Source organism: Ambystoma mexicanum, chromosome 1p (genome assembly GCF_040938575.1).
Source record: "Ambystoma mexicanum isolate Mex_15411 chromosome 1p, UKY_AmexF1_1, whole genome shotgun sequence".
In the NCBI taxonomy this organism is placed as follows: domain Eukaryota; kingdom Metazoa; phylum Chordata; class Amphibia; order Caudata; family Ambystomatidae; genus Ambystoma; species Ambystoma mexicanum.
Window position 1 is genome coordinate 1047899707 of NC_090921.1, and position 19671 is coordinate 1047919377.

The 19671-nt window shown below is 47.8% G+C and overlaps 1 protein-coding gene across 3 annotated transcripts in view; it reads right to left on the reverse strand.

The window, feature by feature from the left end:
• LOC138447912 (pleckstrin homology domain-containing family G member 4B-like) overlaps nt 1-19671 on the reverse strand; it is a 1180303-nt gene that overhangs the window by 658882 nt on the left and 501750 nt on the right. For all 3 annotated transcript variants that reach the window (XM_069604450.1, XM_069604440.1, XM_069604433.1), the window contains exon 4: nt 8105-8290. In XM_069604450.1, the coding sequence (XP_069460551.1) occupies nt 8105-8290 (186 nt within the window). The remainder of the gene's footprint in view (nt 1-8104; nt 8291-19671) is intronic.

Below are 19671 nucleotides of genomic sequence, written 5' to 3' on the forward strand. Positions count from 1 at the left end.
GTGGCTAGTGTACTTGCCGATGCTGATTGGCTGGCCTGTTGTGCAGTATCACTGTCACTTGAAACGGCTGTGGGGACACAAAGGGCATGCAATTAGTGTTGTTGTGGTGGCAGATGGGTGCATCACATGCGTCATTAAGATTGTACATTGAATAGTGTTAGTCACATGCATCTGATTGCTGGTGTCTGCATTCAGTGATATTGGTTGCCATACGGATCATAATGGGTCCTTTGGCCCACACATGCACTGCCTGGGGGGGGGGGGGTTGTTAATGGGTCCTTTGGCCCACACATGCACTGCCTGGGGGGGGGGGTTGTTAATGGGTCCTTTGGCCCACACATGCACTGCCTGGGGGGGGGGGGGATTGTTAATGGGTCCTTTGGCCCAGTACTCACAACTGCATATTTACATGTGGCATTCATGTTTGGGCACTTACCGGCATCTGCAGGTGGGCTCACTCCTGCCTCAGCCTGCCCAATCCCATGGATTCCCTCTAGGTGGAGGACGCTGCTGCAACGCTCCTCCCATGCTTGCAGTCTCAGTGGGGAAGGGGGTCCTCCGCCTGTCCCACTGCTGCGTTGGTGGTGCGTGGAAATGAGGTTGCGTACCCTCAGCCTCAGGTCGTCCCACCGCTTGTGGCAGTCCTTCACGCTCCTCACTGCCACGCCCACAGCGGTGCACTTGCGTGCAGCTTCGGCCCACACCTCCTTCCTCCGCTGCTGTGTGGCACGCCGTTGGTCGGCGCTGAACAGCATCTCAGCATTGTCCACAATGTGCTCCACCAAGACGGTTAGCTCCGCCTCGCTGAAGCGCTGTTTGCGCTGCCTCTGAGCAGGAATCCTGGCAGACATGCTTGTGGTCCCTTTTGGCTTCTCAGAGTCAGGATTGTGCTTGTGCTGGCTCTGGATGGCAATGGATTGTGCTTTTATATGATGGCCGCCTCTCTGTTTCCTGTTTTGGCGATCATGGTATTTCCGGTTCCGTGTCCGTGGCGGCGGAGGCGGAAACGGGTTTTGCGCCACTTGTGGCTTCGTTATTTCCATTTCCGTGGGGTATTCCGTGACGGCGGTAACAACGTTTCCGAGTCCGTGTGGTGCGCGCGACCGACAGCGTGTAATCGGGCGGTTTTTCCGCACCCTTGCGGACACGGAAACGTTTTTACCGCCATCACGGATTTTGCACGGTCCCGGACTGGCAGGTTGTAATGAGGCCCATTGTGTCCTCCGACGTATTCCTTATCTTTGATAGACTCCCATAGCAGTGGTGTGTAATTGGAGGTGGGACTAAAAACGCCATGTTTCCCTTTAGGAATGAACCAAATGTAATACGGCTTTGCCAAACCTGGTCTCTTGACTAGAGGAGGAATCCAGGTTGTAAAATCTTGTGAATGTATGTGCGAACGACCATGTGGCAGCCGCACATATGTCTCGAACCGTAATCCCTTTTTGGAGGGCCGAAGAGGCTGCGATACCCCTGGTTGAATGAGCCCTAAGATTTTGAGGAGGCTCTTTCCCTGCTAGTTTGTAACATTCCAGAATGGCCAAAATAATCCATCTGGAAATGGTCTGTTTTGTTATCGGTAGTCCCAATTTGTGCCCTGAGTAACCTACGAACAGTTGGTCTGCTTGCCTAATCCTAGCAAGTCTGCTGATGTAAAAGCTTAAAGCCCGCCTTGGGTCCAGCCTATGTAGCCTTTCTTCCTCTTTCCCCGGATGGAGAGGAGGATAGAATGAAGGCAAGGTAATTTTCTGAGTAATGTGGAATTCAGAAACCACCTTTGGGAGGAAATTAGGCATCACCTGTAGGACAACTTTGTCTTTATGAAAAATTGTACAAGGGGGTTTACAAGATAGAGCTTGTAATTCGCTCACCCTTCTAGCAGATGTTAATGCCACTAACAAGACAGTTTTAAGGGTGAGAAATCTTAGCGATCAAGAGTGGAGTGGTTCGAAGGAGTACCCATCAGGAAATTTAAGACTAAATTAGGTTCCATAAAGGAACCTGGAACGGTCTTGGAGGGTAGACATTAGTTAATCCCTTTAGAAATTGTATTACTAAGGGTAATTTGAAATACGATGGCTCCTCTGCACTGCCCTTGAAGATCGATAGCGCTGCGAGATAGCCCTTGATAGTGCCAACTTGAAGGCCTGAATTTGCCAAGTAGAGTAGAAAGGATAACACCGTTGGTGTACCACATGAAAAGGGGTCGATATTCTCTTCTCTACACCAGCTGCAAAATTTGTTCCAACGGCAGCGGTATAAAGACTTTGTTGCTGGCCTTCTGGCTGAAAGCAACACCTCCATGACGTCATCAGGGAGGTCCCAATCCTTGTATCTCAACCTTTCAGAAGCCAGGCGTGAAGGTTGAGGGCTCTGATGTCTGGATGAAGAACCTGACCTCCCTTCTGTGAGAGAAGATTCTCCTTGAGTGGAAGGCGAATTGGAGGGCAGATAGACATGTCCAGACTGTCTCCTGGCCCAGTCTGGGGCAATTAGGATCATGGTCCTCCGGAATCTTCTCAAACTCCTGATCATTTGAGGAATGACAGGGACTGGTGGAAACGCGTACAGGAGTGGAAACTCCCAGTCCACTACGAACGCATCTCCTAGAGCTCCTCTCGAGGGAATTTCCCTTGAACAAAACAGATTGCACTTCCTGTTGGTACTGGTGGCAAACAGATCCACTTGAGGGGTTCCCCAAAGGGGCGAAGATCTCCTGAAGGCCTTCCTGAGCTAGTTCCCACTCGTGGGAGACTGTGCCCTGCCTGCTCAGAGCGTCCGCCGTCAAGTTCTTCTCTCTGGCTAGGTGAACTGCCGATAGAGAGATTCCTTCTTGAATTGCACAAAACCAGAGCTGCATTGCCTCTCTGCACAGTCGCATTGATCCTACGCCTCCTCTTTTGTTGAGGTAGTGCATGGCCACTGTGTTGTCCGTCATTATCAGGACATTTTACCCCTGTACAGATGGCAGAAAAACCTTCAGTGCTAGTCTTGATTGCTCTCAGCTCTAACAGGTTGATATGTAGTCTGGACTCCGATGGAGACCAACGACCGCTGATGGTCAAGTCGTTGGTATAGGCTCCCCACCCCGCGCGTGAGGCATCTGTGACTACTGTTATCTCCGGCCATGGTTGCCAAAACAGTTCTCCCTTCAAGATGTTTTTCTGGCAGGCCCACCACTGAAGGTCTCGAGCCACCTTGTCCGGAACCTGAACGAGGTCTGTCATTCTCCCTGAGAATTGCGACCACCTTGTTCTCAGTGCCCACTGAAGAGATCTCATTCTCAGGCGAGCCTCTGGCACAAGGAAGATGCAGGATGCCATGAGGCCTAGCAACCTCAAAAGGTCGAAGGCTGGGAGACGTTGGGCATTTTGAAACTTGGTGACCATCTGCAGAATATCTTGAGCACTCACCTCTGGTGGCGAGGCTTTTCCCAGGGAAGTGTTGAGGACCGCTCCAATGAACTGGAGTCTCTGTGATAGTATCATCTGTGACTTCTTTAAATTGAGGGAGAAGCCCAGTTTGTGAAGGAAGTGGCAGACATAATCTAGCTGAATCTGAGCTTGTTCTGGAGATACAGCTCTGATCAGCCAATCGTCCAGGTAGGGGTAGACGTGAATCCCTTCCCTCCTTAGACTTGCAGCCACTACCGACATTAGCTTGGTGAAGACCCTCGGGGCGGAGGGCAGCCCAAATGGCAGAACTCGAAATTGATAATGAGAGCCGCCAATTGCGAACCTCAGGTATTTCCTGAGTTTGAGATGGATTGGCACATGGAAATAAGCATCCTGGAGGTCCAGAGATACCAGCCAGTCCTGGAGCTGAAGGGCCTGAAGGATCTGAGAGAGAGTTACCATCTTGAACTTGTCCTTCCTGAGGAACTTGTTCAATTCTCGTAAGTCCAAGATAGGTCTCAATCCTCCGCAATTCTTCGGTATGAGAAAGTAGGGGGGAGTACCAGCCCTTGTTCCTCTCCGCTACAGGTACCGGTTCTATGGCACCTTTCTCTAGCAGGTCTACAATTTCCTGAAAAGGAGCGGATCTGGAACTTTCAGAGAGCTGTTCCCCGGTGGATGACTCTGAGGGATGCGTAGAAAAGGCAGGTAGTAACCTTGGGCAGCTGTCTCCAATGCCCAAGCATCTGACGTAATAGCCTGCCATTCCGTCAGATGTTGAGTTAACCTGCCCCCTACTGGTGTCTTGTGAGGAGAGCCCTCAGAGCGGTTTGGAGGCGGCTGATGCAGATGCTGAGGGTAAAGAGGCACCTGCTGCTGCTGCGGCTTTTGTGTTTTTAACCCGTCCACCTCGGGTGAATCTTTTCTGACCCCTTTGAACCGGCTGTCCTCTGCCTCTTCAGACTGCAGAATAGAAGCGAAAGGACTTACCTCTCCAAGAGGTTCCTGAGGGGCGATATGGTGTCTGACGGATTGCAGCTCCCAGGGATTTTGCTGCTGCCTTTGATGTTTGTAGCTTTTCTTAACTGTCATCCGCCTTCTTACCAAACAAAGAAGAGCCGTGAAAGGGCATATTCAAGAGTCTGCTTTGCACATCTGGAGCAAAACCAGACTTTCGCAACCAAGCGAATCTCCGGGTTGTTGCACTTGCCACCATGGCCCTGCTGATACTGTCAGCAGAATCGATGCCAGTCTGAAGGGATTCGCACATTGCGTCTTTACCATCCTTAATGATGTTTAGAAACGCTTCCCTTTCTTCTCCCTCCAGGAGGCAGTCAGCTGCTGATGAAGCACACTCCCAAAGTGTGTGGCTGAACCTTACGAGCGTACAAGTAGCATTGATGGATTTCAACGCCATGCTACATGCAGAAAATACTTTTTTGGCCATAGAGTCATATCTACTGTCATCTCTGTCCTGTGGAAGAGTAGGGTAAGCCGATTTACTACCTGATGAAGTTGCTGCCTGAACAACCAGACTCTCCGGAGTTGGGTGTTTGGATAAATATTCAGGGTCAGCAGTAGACACCCTATATTTAGCTGATAATTTCTTGTTAACCGCCGGGATAACCTCAGGTGTTTCCCAGTTTGGCAATATTTTCCTTTGTAATGCCGCATGAAATGGCACCACAGGATCCTCCTGTGGACCTTTAACCAAAATGTCTGTGAGGTCGTCTTGCTGAAAAGCAGGTGAGGGTGTGGACAACCCCATAAACTCTATTATCCTTGCCATCAGGGTTCTATAAGGGGTTTCAGCATGTTCCCCTGGGTCTGGTTTGGCAAATTCCACTTCTGGGGAAGTGTCCAACCCACTTGCTTCATGTAAGGATTCTTGGAGGTCTTTTAACCTACCTTCCTCAGAGGTAAATTCCTCTGGTACAGGAGTTGCAGATCCCTGCAACTCAAAACTCTCTCCTGATCCGAATTCTCCCCTTCTTCATAAATAGATGCTAAGGCTCTGGAATGATCAGTTCTTGGAAATGGTATAAATCCCATTTCCAGAGCAGAAGGGGCCAAATTCGTCATAATTGGCTGGGAAATCGTCGACGCGGACGTTAAAGGCTTCGAAGCCATCGAGAAAGGCGTCGAGAAAGTTGGTAGAGGCCTCGAGGAACTCAAGAGTATCGGAATTCTACTCGAGGTTGTCGACGACATTCTCGTGATCAAGGCTCTGGGTATGGCCACTGGCTGTGGGCTAGCCGTGGGTTTGTTCTTTCTCGGCGTCTATGTCGGCATCGAAGACAAAGTCGAATCGACTGACCTGTGCATCGAAGAACCCTTCGATAATGGCGTCGAAGACGCAGATCTATGCGTCGAAGGGATTTTCGACGACGCCGCCGAAGACATGTCCTTGCCTTTACTCGAGGGTTTGTGACACTCTCGAGTAGCTTCTTTCGCCGGGTGCTGCGACTCGCAGCGTTTTGATTTTTCGGGTCTTTCACCCAGGGTATCACCCTCAGCAGTCTTCGAGGGGGTCGAGGCTGCTTTCTCGAAGACGCTTTGCATCTTTTTCCTGAATTCCTCCCACTCAGCCTGAGAGCTATGTTTTGTGGGGCAGAAGACCCTTTTCGGGGAAACAGAAAAAGAAGACGAGGAAGGGGATCTTCGACGTCTCTTTTTTGAATGCTTAGATCTCGAAGAGTGATGGGAACTGCTTCGAGACCTAGAACGAGAATGTCTTTTGTGATGGCGAGGAGACGAATGTCTCGACTCCGCCGAGGAAACTTTCAAAGAAGTTTTAACTGCCTTACCTCTCTCGAGCTTCCCCTTACGCTCCTTCAAGGCTTTCGCCATCATGGACATGCAGTCCTCACACTCCGAACAATGGTGCTCGACTCCCAGGCACCACAAACAGATCCTTTGAGGATCCGTCAATGACATTTTCTTTCCACAGTCTCGACATTTTTTGAAGCCGGACCATGGAGTCGTCGGTTCGGATGAGGAAGCCATCGAGTACGAGTCAGTATTCGAGGAATAATGAAGTATATTTGACCAAAGAACTGAGCAACCATATTCCAAGGCACCACGAAGCGCGGAAAAACGGAACTGAGCAACGGACGCTGCGCGAGTCTAATTATACGCGTGATGACTGTTGAGGGACATCAGCTCGAGGGATGTCAATGCGCAGCGCCCTCTACTGAAAATTTTTTCCGAGCCCAGCAAGCTGGAGATGATCTATCAAAGATAAGGAATACGTCGGAGGACACAATCCCTTCGAAATTAAAGTTTTCATTTAACAGAACGTATTTATTTACTGTTGATTTGTACTACAAAACAAGTTTTGGAAAGAAGCTGGAACTTGGCCAATGTCACGGTCTGAAAATATGCCAAGGTTATATGGCTGACAAATAAATGTGGCATGCAGGAAGCATGGACATAAATACATTGAGGAGTTCTTGTTACTAAAATTAATTTGCTGGATTTCCATTCGCGGTTTACCAAAAAGAAATTAATTCTTAATGTGAGATACAAGGAAAAAAAACATAAATAGGCATAATGTGTCGTTCTCGACATCCGAACCCTAAGGATTGATTACCTGCACAGCGCAGAAACCCTATAGGAAAAAGCTGAACCAGAGATCAGCATTGGGATACCGCCCCATGCATGGAATCTTTAAACAAAGTGGCTTGAATTCTTTTCCTAAACCATAAAAAAATAGGTGCAGTCAACAGAAATCAAAGTGGTAATAACAGCTATCATGAGTGGATGTACTCCAGAGTCACTGTGCAGGAACACACATTTGCTACCGCCAGTGCTCCAATTTTTAAGTGGAAGTAATTTACTCCCAATTTTTTTAAGTTGGAAGTAAAATGATTTTAGGAGTATTTTTATAAGCGAGTAAAAATGTTTTACCTGGAAATATTTTTGTCATCATTATTTCTTTGCAGCTAGCTATTCATGCATATTAAAATACATGTTTACTTCTTCCAAATTAAGCAAAAATAATAGTAGTTTCCTCCTCTGGTTGTAAATGCACTATTGGTTCAAACATATCCGTGGAGCTGTCTGGGTGAAAGCAGGGGCACAAGGTTGGGAGTATTTTTTTTTATTTGGTTGTGAATATTTTTACTCCCAATTTTTTATTGGGAGTGTTTGCCTAATACTAGGGAGTAAAAGTGACTGATACACCCCTTACCTGTAGGGCTGGCAACCAAATTAGGTGAAGCATCAGATTCAGGTTGTAACAGGCAATCATACAGATGCACAGGTCTGAGTCTTTCACCCAGATTCTATGGGGGCACAAGAATAAGTTTGGAAATGAACAAATGTGTGGTGCCACTCCCAATTCCAGCAGACAACGGATCCTGGAACTTTGCACAGCTGCATCAATGAGACAACAGAACTGCTACATTTAGAAAAAATCCATATCTTGTAGTTCGCACAAAATGGTGTAGTGACATCATAATAATCCTGTTGGGTGTGGAATAAGGTAACAGGACATATTACAAGAACACCATTTTGTTGACTGATTTCACCATTAATTCAAATGTGTAAACCTAGTTCTATAATCAAAATAAAAAATGTTATTCAAAAACGTAGTATCTGTCTCAGAATTATTTACTAGAACTGTAATAAACACCACAAATACAACTATCCTTTATCCTCAGAATCCTGTGTGTATACTCAGAAATTGCACCATTGATCTTGCTCACCCGGTAGACAGCAAACACCACTCGCCAGCACTTCGGAATTGACATCCTGGACGTGAGTGGGTGGAGTCTGCAATCGCCTTGTGAGGAGGGGCATGAACTCTTGTCGTGGGGATTTCTCAAGGCGGTCGACTTGTAATACCAAATTTCTGCTCAAACCATCATCTGTGGTTTGTATTTCCTGGGAGTCTGCAAATGAAATAAGAGGCACTTAGTCAATGTATGGTGGAATAGAGGCCTTTGCGCATTTCTGACAATTTATTTCACAGGATCTTCTGATCGAGGCATCTGTTCCTCTGCCCAGTTCTGTAGAACTGAAATGTAGTGCACTATAAATGTATAAACGTACAATTAACTATTGCGAGTGGTAATAAACCAAAGTGAGAACAATCTCCATACCAAGAGGTTTCTATTACAGGTGTATAGAGGAACAGGTGGATTCATTTTCCCTAACTCCCGCCACCTCACTGAAACATACTGGAGCAGCAGGAGAAAGACCCTGTGTGAGACTCCATGTGTTATGCCTAACCCTCATCAAGTGTATGAGAGACAATATGCATTCAGACAGTCGTATCAAATGTATCCTTGCACTGAAAGTGTGGAAGGATGCCGTATTGAAGGATGTCAGCACACACAATAGGACATCATGGAGCGCTGAGTGAAATCTGAAGAGGGCAGAATGATGTCATGAAGAAGATATAGAAAGCCATGCTGAAACGATATGAAAAAACTTAAGTGACGACGTAACTGAAGCAATAAGGGAAACATGTACGAAACTATAAAGTAATCATGAATGGAAAAGAAGACAAAGTAACTTGCTGACCAACAAGTGTAAATACGCAGTAACGCAGGGAGTCAGTGGGCCTAATTACGAGTCTGGCGGTAACTGAGGCGGTAAAACCACCTGGTTACCGCCGGACTCGTATTACCATTCTGCCGCTGTGATTCCCGGAATTACCGGGGAATCACAACCCCGGTGACCGGGGAATTCCAGAGGCGGAATGGTGTTAATCCCCATTCCCATTGAGCCCTATAGGACTCAATGGGAATGGGGATCATGGAAACACCGGCACCATCTCGTGATGGTGCCGGTGTTTCCTCGTCCGCCTGCAGGCGGGCGGTGTTAAACCCGCCAGGTCAGACCTGGCGGGTTTGACGCCTCCGTCTGCAGGAGTTGTGATCACCCGGCATGGAAACAATGGTGGCGGCGGGTTTACCCCTACCGTTGTTTCCATACCGGGTCGGTTGTAATGAGGCCCAATGTTACCTTGGGATCAAGGATGCTATTTTTAAGGAATGGCTGTAAAGCACAAAGGGAGGCAGACCGATGAGTGTAAGGAAGACATGGTATCAAAGTAAGACAGACACAAGTGATCACAGTTCAAGGGTGTTTATTGACCTTTATCTAGGGGTGTGAAAAACCTAAATCCAAGATCGGTGCAAGCTACGACCATCAAATAATAATAATAATACATACAGTCCCAGTGGAGTCTAGTCAAATAAAAAGGGCCTATACTAACAACACAAAACTATAGCCAATCCTTACCGCTATGCTACAAAATAGTGTGGTATAACGTTCACAAAAAGAAAGAAGTGTTCACAAAATGATAACTCAGGATGCTTAGGCCGTTGACTTCCCTTGCCTGTGTTTTTAGCACAGGACAAGGCGGGTCACTCCAGCACAGCACACTCCTGGGCTTCCATGGCACAAGGTCACATTTCCTTTCACCAACATCAGGGCCTTCCGTGCCCAATTCTCTTTTGTGCAAAGTCTCTTGCCTCAGAGGACCTGATGTACCATATACACCAAAGAAAGTTCCTTTCTCAGTTTGGTATATTTGAGAACATAAAGAGAAGAATACAAAATCGGGTAAGTACGAACAGTCGAGATCGACTTGTCATCATGTGACACACTCCTCTTCTACACTTATGAGGGACATTGCCAAGATACACAGCTAAGATAAGGAAATATCATTCGGAATGGGTCTGAGGCACGACTAAGAAGACACTCATGCTGTGACCTTAGGAGGGTTTGTTGTCAAAAACAGAATTGCGACATATGACAACGTATTTGCGTACATATAAGGGAAAGAAGTCACAGAAAAGGTTGGCTCTTTTAGAGCTATGTAGGATGCATTAGAGTGAGAAAGTGTTAGGACACTCACCCGGGATCGGGAACGTCCGTGTCCTCGTGGGCGGGGAGATGCTTGGCGGCTGTACCCGCGGTTTCGCCTTGGCCGTGGGCGCCCTTTCCGTGCGCATCACTCATTTGGGGTTTGTGCCCGACCCCGGGCGAGTCGGGGTGTATTCAGGCATACGCGGAAGCAACAGGAACGGGCTTGTGGTTCAAGCCTCGTTTCCGTGAATGCCTGATTCCGCGCATGCGCCGGCTCGGATTGCGGGTCAGCCTCGCTTCCATGCCGAGCCACCATAAAGGCGCTTCCGGATCAGTACTCGCCGCGTCTCAACGCGGTTTGGTCCTGACCTCCCGCTCGCTACTGATTCTTTGTCCTTTCTTGCTTTCCTTCTGGTTCCTGCCTTCCCTTGTCCTGGTGGTTGGTTCCTTAGGTCTAGGGTCTGGCTTCCCGGGGTTTTGTCCGGTCCTGGTCTGTGCCTCCGGTACCTTCCCTTTCCCTTCCTGCCCATATCCTCCCCTTGCCTGAATTCTCCTCGGCCCAGTGCTTGGGTGCCAGTGCCTCCAGTGCCTTTTCGGCCTATTCCGCTGTCCGCCTTTGCTGCCCTACCTCAGTCTCGGCTGCCTTCACTCACCATCTTCAGAGGATTCCTGCAGTATCCCAACTACGCACTCAAGCCCGCTGTCTACATCTACCGGCCTTCCCTGTCCAGTGCTCGCACTGTTCTGGCGCCACGTAAATCCAGGGAAGTGTCCATCCGTGGCGCTAGGAATCGGACCCATTTTCAATCCTGTAATCAGGACGGGACCTGGGCCGGTTCTTGGCGTTACTCTGTCATCTTCTTTTCTACAAACAACGTCCTGGCGACCCCGGCACGCAAGCCTACAGGAAACACAGGTACGCAGCGTCCTAGGGACGCACATCTTGACAGATTGAGACGCCTAACCTCCGGTTCGGACCCAGAGATGGAGGGAACCTCTGATTTGAGAGACGAAATCAGGTCTTTAAGGGCTGAAATGACAGCACTTCGTCTAGAAAACGAGACTCTACGTCAGATGATGGTGCATAGGACTAGCACCACAACTCAGGCTGATTCTGCCATGGCACAGACGACACCCATGAAGTTCGACGGGGATCCTAGAAGAGTGGCCGAATTCTGTAACCACTGCAGGATTCATTTTTTGTTCCGGACTTCCCATTTCACCGATGAGAAGGCAAAGATCGGGTATATTCTAGGGAATCTAACCGGAAATGCGCTTGCATGGGCAGCTCCTTTGGTTTCTGCAAACAGTCCAATACTGGGTGATTTTGCCGCCTTTGAGAAAGCGTTTCTGGAAGTATTCCAGTCACCCAACTTGGCCGCCTCCGCACAAAATCAATTAATGGATTTAAGGCAAGGTTCAAGTGATTTGATCTCGTACATCGGTCGGTTCCGTCAATTGGCGGCGGATTCTCAATGGCCGGAAGTAACACAAAAGACGCTCTTTCGGCGAGGTCTGAGAGAGGAGTACAAGGACGAGCTTCTTCATATACCAGAACCGGATACTTTACAGGTACTCCAGGAACAGGTCCTTCGAATTGATTACCGTTTGGCTGAGCGAAAGGGAGAAAGACGTCGGGTGGAGAGGTCGTACTTCAGGTCTTTTACATCACCTGCTGGTGCTTCCAATACACCGGAACCGGGTCCGGAACCCATGCAATTAGGGGCACTCAGAGGACCTTTGTCTGCGAAAGAGAGGAAACGCAGAAGGGACTTGAACTTATGCCTATATTGTGGTGCCTCCGGGCATTATTTGGGTACTTGTCCTTTACGTCCACTCAGGAAGTCGGAAAACTAATTGGCCTGTCAGATGTAAGGAAGGCAATGACAGGCCCATCGTTCAAACCAGTCCTTCCGGATACCGATGGTTTCTTACTGCCCATGTCACCAGCAGCCCTTTTGGTCCTCCGAATTAAAGTACTGTGGCAGGATAAGTCAACTGTAATCATGGGTCTTCTAGATTGTGGAGCATCTGGCAATTATATCGATATTGAGTTCGTCAAGAAGAACCAGATCCCTCTACTTAAAAAGAAGCAAGCTACACCGATAGAGGTCATTGATGGGACACCTTTGTCTTTTGGTCCCATTCAGCATCACACCGGAGTCCTGCAGTTGTGGATCAACGAACATCTGGAACACATATCATTGGATGTGATTAAGTCACCATCTTACCCGATTGTGTTGGGTTTACCCTGGTTGTTGTACCACAACCCTAAAATAAATTGGGTAAACCGGACATTGACGTTTAATTCGGATCGTTGTTTGCTGGAATGTTCCTCTTCAGGAATATCTGTTGGGATATCCACTATCGCCACACAGACAGAGGTGAACGGAACATCTTATGTATGCCAAACGTCTACCATACCTCTTGAATATATTGATTACTCTTCAGTGTTTTCGGAACCAGGGGACATTCCATTACCTCCTCATAGAAGTTTTGATTGTGCCATAGATCTATTGCCGGATTCTGTGATTCCACATGGACGAGTGTACTCCTTATCCCCACAAGAAAGAACAGCCTTGCAAGAATATCTAAACGACTGTCTTCAGAAACAGTATATCACCCCTTCCAAGTCTCCTGCGGGATTTCCGCTGTTTTTCGTCAAGAAGAAGGAGGGTACGTTACGTCCCTGTGTGGATTATCGGCTGTTAAACGATCTTACCCGGAAAGACAGATATCCATTGCCTCTAATACGTGATATCCTGGAATCCTTGCACTCCGCCTGTGTGTTCTCTAAGTTGGATTTAAGAGGGGCGTACCACCTGGTGCGAATTAAGGCTGGAGACGAGTGGAAAACGGCTTTCAAGACACCCTTGGGGCACTATGAATATCGTGTAATGCCTTTCGGACTATGCAATGCCCCAGCCGTTTTCCAGCGTTTGATGGATGATATATTTTCGGATCTATACGGAATATCAGTATGGGTATATCTAGATGATATACTGATCTTTTCGAAAGATGAGAAGGAACATATCATACATGTCAAAGAAGTTCTCAACCGTTTACGTCAGAACCTCTTATACGCCAAAACTGAGAAATGTCTCTTCAATCAAGACAAGATTGAGTTTCTTGGGTACGTGATTTGCCGTTCTGGCATACAGATGGACCCTACCAAGTCACGGGCAATTCAAGAATGGCAACGTCCTAATAATGTGAAGGCCCTTCAGCGATTCCTGGGATTCGCCAATTTCTATAGGCGCTTTATACCTGGTTTTTCCAGTCTCACAGCACCTCTAACCAGTTTAACCAGCAGTAAGACGTTGTTTGTGTGGAACGTGGAAGCTAGTAATGCGTTCGAACATCTTAAGGACGTCTTCAGCACCTCTCCCATCCTACATCATCCCGATGAGAGTCGACCATTCATTGTGGAAGCAGATGCGTCTAATTTCGCCGTTGGATCAGTTCTGCTACAAAAGGACCCGCAGTCAGATGTGGAATTCCCAGTGGCTTATTTTTCCCGGAAATTGACGTCGAGTGAACGGAACTATGCCGTGATCGAGAAGGAACTTTTAGCCATCAAATTAGCCTTTGAGGAATGGCGTCATCACCTTTTGGGAGGTCGATTTCCTGTTGAGGTCCGTACCGACCATAGGAATCTGCAGTACCTACGGTCTCTTCAATGTCGTACTTCCCGCCAGGCCCGTTGGGCGTTTTTCTTTTCCCATTACGATTTTACAATCACATACATACCTAATGCTCGGAACCTGAAGGCTGACGCGTTATCTCGCTCCTTGGAAGACATCAAGCAAGACGGCCAGAATCAGCTATTACTAGCCCCAGAACATTTCTTGTTTTCTGTGTCTCATTGCCTGGATACGTTCTTACAGGAAACATTGGCAGATCCTGATAGACCGGAACTATTGAAATTACCCCAAGTTAGTGAGAACGAGGGGTTGCTCTTCTTCAGTGGGAGATTGTATGCACCCACCAACTCTCTTCGGGTTGCCATCTTACAAGCATTCCACGATTCAAAGATCGGGGGCCATCGAGGCATACGTGCAACACAAGAACTTGTCGCCCGACAGTTTTGGTGGCCAGGATTGGCTAAACAAGTCAAACTATACGTGGAATGTTGTCCAGTATGTGCACAGGTAAAGACACCCAGAAGGAAACCACTCGGTCTACTCCAACCCATCGAGACACCGCCCTATCCTTGGCACACCATAGCCACTGATTTCATAGTGGAACTACCACCTTACGAGGGCTTCACATGCATAATGGTTGTTGTTGACTGTTTTTCCAAGATGGCTCATTTTGTCCCCTTCGCAAAGATTCCCTCTGCGAGTTCCATGGCCCGAGCATTTCTGCACAACATATACCGGTTACACGGACTGCCTGATAAGATCATCTCGGACCGTGGTTCCCAGTTCATCTCATCCTTTTGGAAACAGTTGTGTCGTCACCTGGACATACATCGAGCACTTAGTTCTGGCTACCATCCACAGTCCAACGGACAGACGGAGAGGACCAACCAGACGTTGGAACAATATCTGCGTTGTTTTTCCAACGCCTCTCAGACCAACTGGGCATTGCACTTGGACTTAGCTGAGGTGGCTTATAACAACTCGGTCCATTCTGCGACAGGATTAAGCCCCTTTCTTTGTTCCTATGGACTCAGTCCTAGACTTTTTCCGTTTGTTCCTGTACGACCTAGCACGGTTCCTTCTGCTGATCAGCTGATTCTAGAAATCCGAAGACTACATGCTCAGGCGACTGGCACCCTGGTTAAGGCACGTGAGGACATGAAGGTCCAGGCAGACAGGAGGCGTACCCCGGAACCTATATTCTGGGTTGGTGGGAAGGTGTGGCTTTCTTCCAAGAACTTACCTGTTCGCAACCTACCCACGAAACTTGCTCCCCGTTTCCTAGGGCCCTTCCGGATAACTAAACGGATTTCCCCGGTGGCATTCAAACTAGATCTTCCCCCGTCCTGGCGGGTACATCCCGTGTTTCACGTCTCTTTGTTCAAGCCTTACCTCGATGACCCCTATGGGCGCACGGGCTCTCGTCCTGCGGCCATTGAGGTGCAGGGGGTTCCTGAATATGAGGTCCGGGAGATCTGTGATTCTCGTTTCCATCGGGGCCAATTACAGCTCCTGGTGGATTGGGAGGGGTATTCGGCTTGTGACCGCACTTGGGAACCTGTTGGGAATGTCCACGCTCCTCGTTTGGTGCGTGAGTTTTTTTTACGCCATCCTTGTAAACCGGGGGCCCCGGGTCTTTCTGGGAGGGAGCATGGTGTTAGGACACTCACCCGGGATCGGGAACGTCCGTGTCCTCGTGGGCGGGGAGATGCTTGGCGGCTGTACCCGCGGTTTCGCCTTGGCCGTGGGCGCCCTTTCCGTGCGCATCACTCATTTGGGGTTTGTGCCCGACCCCGGGCGAGTCGGGGTGTATTCAGGCATACGCGGAAGCAACAGGAACGGGCTTGTGGTTCAAGCCTCGTTTCCGTGAATGCCTGATTCCGCGCATGCGCTGGCTCGGATTGCGGGTCAGCCTCGCTTCCATGCCGAGCCACCATAAAGGCGCTTCCGGATCAGTACTCGCCGCGTCTCAACGCGGTTTGGTCCTGACCTCCCGCTCGCTACTGATTCTTTGTCCTTTCTTGCTTTCCTTCTGGTTCCTGCCTTCCCTTGTCCTGGTGGTTGGTTCCTTAGGTCTAGGGTCTGGCTTCCCGGGGTTTTGTCCGGTCCTGGTCTGTGCCTCCGGTACCTTCCCTTTCCCTTCCTGCCCATATCCTCCCCTTGCCTGAATTCTCCTCGGCCCAGTGCTTGGGTGCCAGTGCCTCCAGTGCCTTTTCGGCCTATTCCGCTGTCCGCCTTTGCTGCCCTACCTCAGTCTCGGCTGCCTTCACTCACCATCTTCAGAGGATTCCTGCAGTATCCCAACTACGCACTCAAGCCCGCTGTCTACATCTACCGGCCTTCCCTGTCCAGTGCTCGCACTGTTCTGGCGCCACGTAAATCCAGGGAAGTGTCCATCCGTGGCGCTAGGAATCGGACCCATTTTCAATCCTGTAATCAGGACGGGACCTGGGCCGGTTCTTGGCGTTACTCTGTCATCTTCTTTTCTACAAACAACGTCCTGGCGACCCCGGCACGCAAGCCTACAGGAAACACAGGTACGCAGCGTCCTAGGGACGCACATCTTGACAGAAAGAAGATCCAGCGGAAAAGGAGTGGATGCTTAATCAGCATAAAGGGGAAGATAAAACGCCCTTGGTTCCCCTTTCCACTCCTGAAAACAAGAGCATAGATACAGAGAAGGGATTTTATCCTTTAAAGGAATTGCAAGCAGCGACGGGGTACGTTAATCTGACATATGAGCCCCGTGCTTATAGTAGTGAGGACAATGCAGAAGAGAGGAAAAACAGAGAATGCAAATATATCTCGACACAAGAATATAATCATGGGCTGATGTGCGCGACACAGAAGCTGTAGGGAAAAGACTGGGAGAATTTATATAGGCAAATGAGGGATAAGGAAGGGTATAAAACCCAAGAGAGTATTGAAGGATCTCTATCAAGGGAAACTCGAGGTAGGTCAGATAACATCATAACAGACAAGCAAAGAATGCTGTCTTTAAGCAGACTAGATCTTGATGATGCAGAAAAGGATAATAGCCATACACGCTGGGGCATAATAATGTCAGATGAAGCGAGAGAAGAAAACAAAAGAGCACGAAGGGTGAGCACATGCAAATTTTCAAACAAATAGAGTGTAGAAAAAGGGGCAAAATGGACAGATTTAGAAGACACCAAAGAGAAAATACCAGAGTCAACACCATACATACACTAAGCGACCACAAGCACGATTGCGCAGTTTAGGGGATATATCCCTGCCTTATGTAAGTAGATTAAGGGCACTACCAGGAAAAAGACAAATGGGCGAGACTAGCCCCGCGTGGAAGACGAGAAGTGTAGGCAGGTATGATTACAGACCAGGATTTTCACAATTCCCATTATAAGAGAAAGGGGAGGACGACCACAATATATACCGTGGCCACAAATGGATAAAGACAATTTAGGATGTAAACTACCCAGTTTAGCTTCCGTTGTGGGAAACTGGATTCATGAGTTAGAGAGAATGGAATCACGAATGACGCTGGCTATAGATGATGTAAAAGGCTTACTAGCAGCGATTATAGGAGATAGAGCTGACGGCATTTGGCAACAAGCAGGATACGCAGATGTGACTGCACAAAATATGACACACGATGGAGCGCCATTTAATAATTGCAGAGCAGACATATGGCGGACGCTCAGAGTGCAATACCCCGATATATTAGACATGGGTGCGATTATGACTAGGAAAATGGGGGAAGATGAAGAACCTGTTGCTTATATTCAAGATATTCAAGAGAAATGGTGCCTTGAGACACGTGAACCGTGGGATAAAACGGTAGTATTATTCTAACACATTTTGTTTCAGGGACTGCCTGAGCCCGTGCAACGGTAATTGAAAAACCCAGGTGGAAATGGAAGCAAAGCCATGCCCAGAGATACAATTGACGATCGTGCATCACTGCCAATTAATGCAGGAGAAAAATAAGAAGAAAGCCGAGGATAGAAAGCAGGAGGAAGCGAAGTTAGTCTAGAAGATGTTGTCATAAATAGCCATAGAGGGAGCGATATTGACAAGTAATTAAAGTGGGGTGACAGAGGAGATGCAGTCCGTGCAGCAAAATAATGTTGGGGATCCCACAGATCAGATTGGGTAAGAGTTTTGGCCAAAAGGAAGAGGAAATGGCAGGAGGAGGCAGACAAGGTGGATTTCAAAACCCTCTTCAAAGAGGAGGATTTAATCGCTAACAACCACAACAATGTTGGAATTGCTGAAGAATAGGGCACATAGCTAGAGCATGTAAAGCAGAGGAGGAATGCAGCAAAATTAGCAAGCTTCAAGAGGGGGGGTTTGGTTATGCTCTGCAACATAACACAGAACCACAGGAATATTATTCCCAACATCACACGCAGGTTCAGACATTTGTGATACAACCACAGCAAATGCAGCAAGCGCCATTACATATGCAATCGCCACAAGGGCAATCACAGCAAGCACCCATACAAGCACAACAGGCACAAACGCAGCAAGCACATACACAGCAGGCGATGGTGCTGCAAGGGAATATGGCTACTGGAGCCCAGCAAGCACCTGCACCCAAATTAGGGAGTGTGACAGTGGTAGGAGGAAATTCTTTCATAGGCACCGGGATGAATTTATATCCACAATAGGACAGCTCACACAGCGACCTGATGTGTTGAGTACAGTCAGTGACACCAGACTTCCAAGAGAAACCAAGGGTCAAGGTGATGATAAGAGGCAAGACATTTTCATTTCTTGTAGACACCGGAGCAACTCGTTCCTATGTCTGTGAGGGAAAATTCCCAATGTCAGGTATTGCAATGAATGCGCAGGGATTCTCTGGGGCGATGAGTTTAATTCCTTTTACAGACAAATTACCAATCTCTATGGGGCAACACAACATGTCTATGCCATTATTATATGACTTGATGACAAAACTTAACATGATGATATCTTTTACTGACAAAGGAATTGTGTGTTCCACTCCAGGGATACATTACATGAATATGCGAGAGTTTATATTAGCTTTTACATGCAAGAAAACATTATGAGGGGTGCCTTTGGACATAGAAGTATTTTTGTATGGAGTGACTGTTTGATTATCGTGGTTACCCAAATTGATAGGTAAACTATTAAGAATACCTGATGAGATTTTGTTCAGACCAGAAATACCTATGGATGATTAAGAAGGAAAGATTATCCCGTTGGAGTTAGAAGCAGCAGTGGCTAGAGAGGAAAGGGTGGTTCTTCATGGGACAGATGATGAGGGACCAGGCTGGAGAACAGTGATAGCCTTCAGTGAAGGATATAGGCTGACAGATGAGGAGTTGTTTAATTATGAGTACTCAGATGATGAATTCGTATTTTTGATAAGTCTCACTTATTGGATAAAAGTAGAGAATAGAGAAATACTGCAGAGAATGGCGGTGGTAAAAAAGACACTTATTTTTCCAGGATGAAGTGCCAAAGATTTTATGAACCACAAGTCTATATGATGTGGGTCTATTAAAAGCAATAGGAGCAGTTCAAATCAAGCTTAAACCAGGAGCACTTTTGCCACATGCAAAGCAATACCCCATGTCCAGAGAGGCAGATGAAGATATAAAGGAGACAATTTCTGCTTTGATGAAGCAAGGAATATTGGACCATCCGATTCTCCATGTAACACGTCTGTTTACCCAGTGAGATTTATTCAGGACCTTACCCCTCAAAAAAAATATAGTTGAAGCTGAGTTTCCTTTAGTTCCAAATCCCACAATAATATTGTGTAACATCCAATCTAAGGCCAATTATTGTACAGTCATACATTT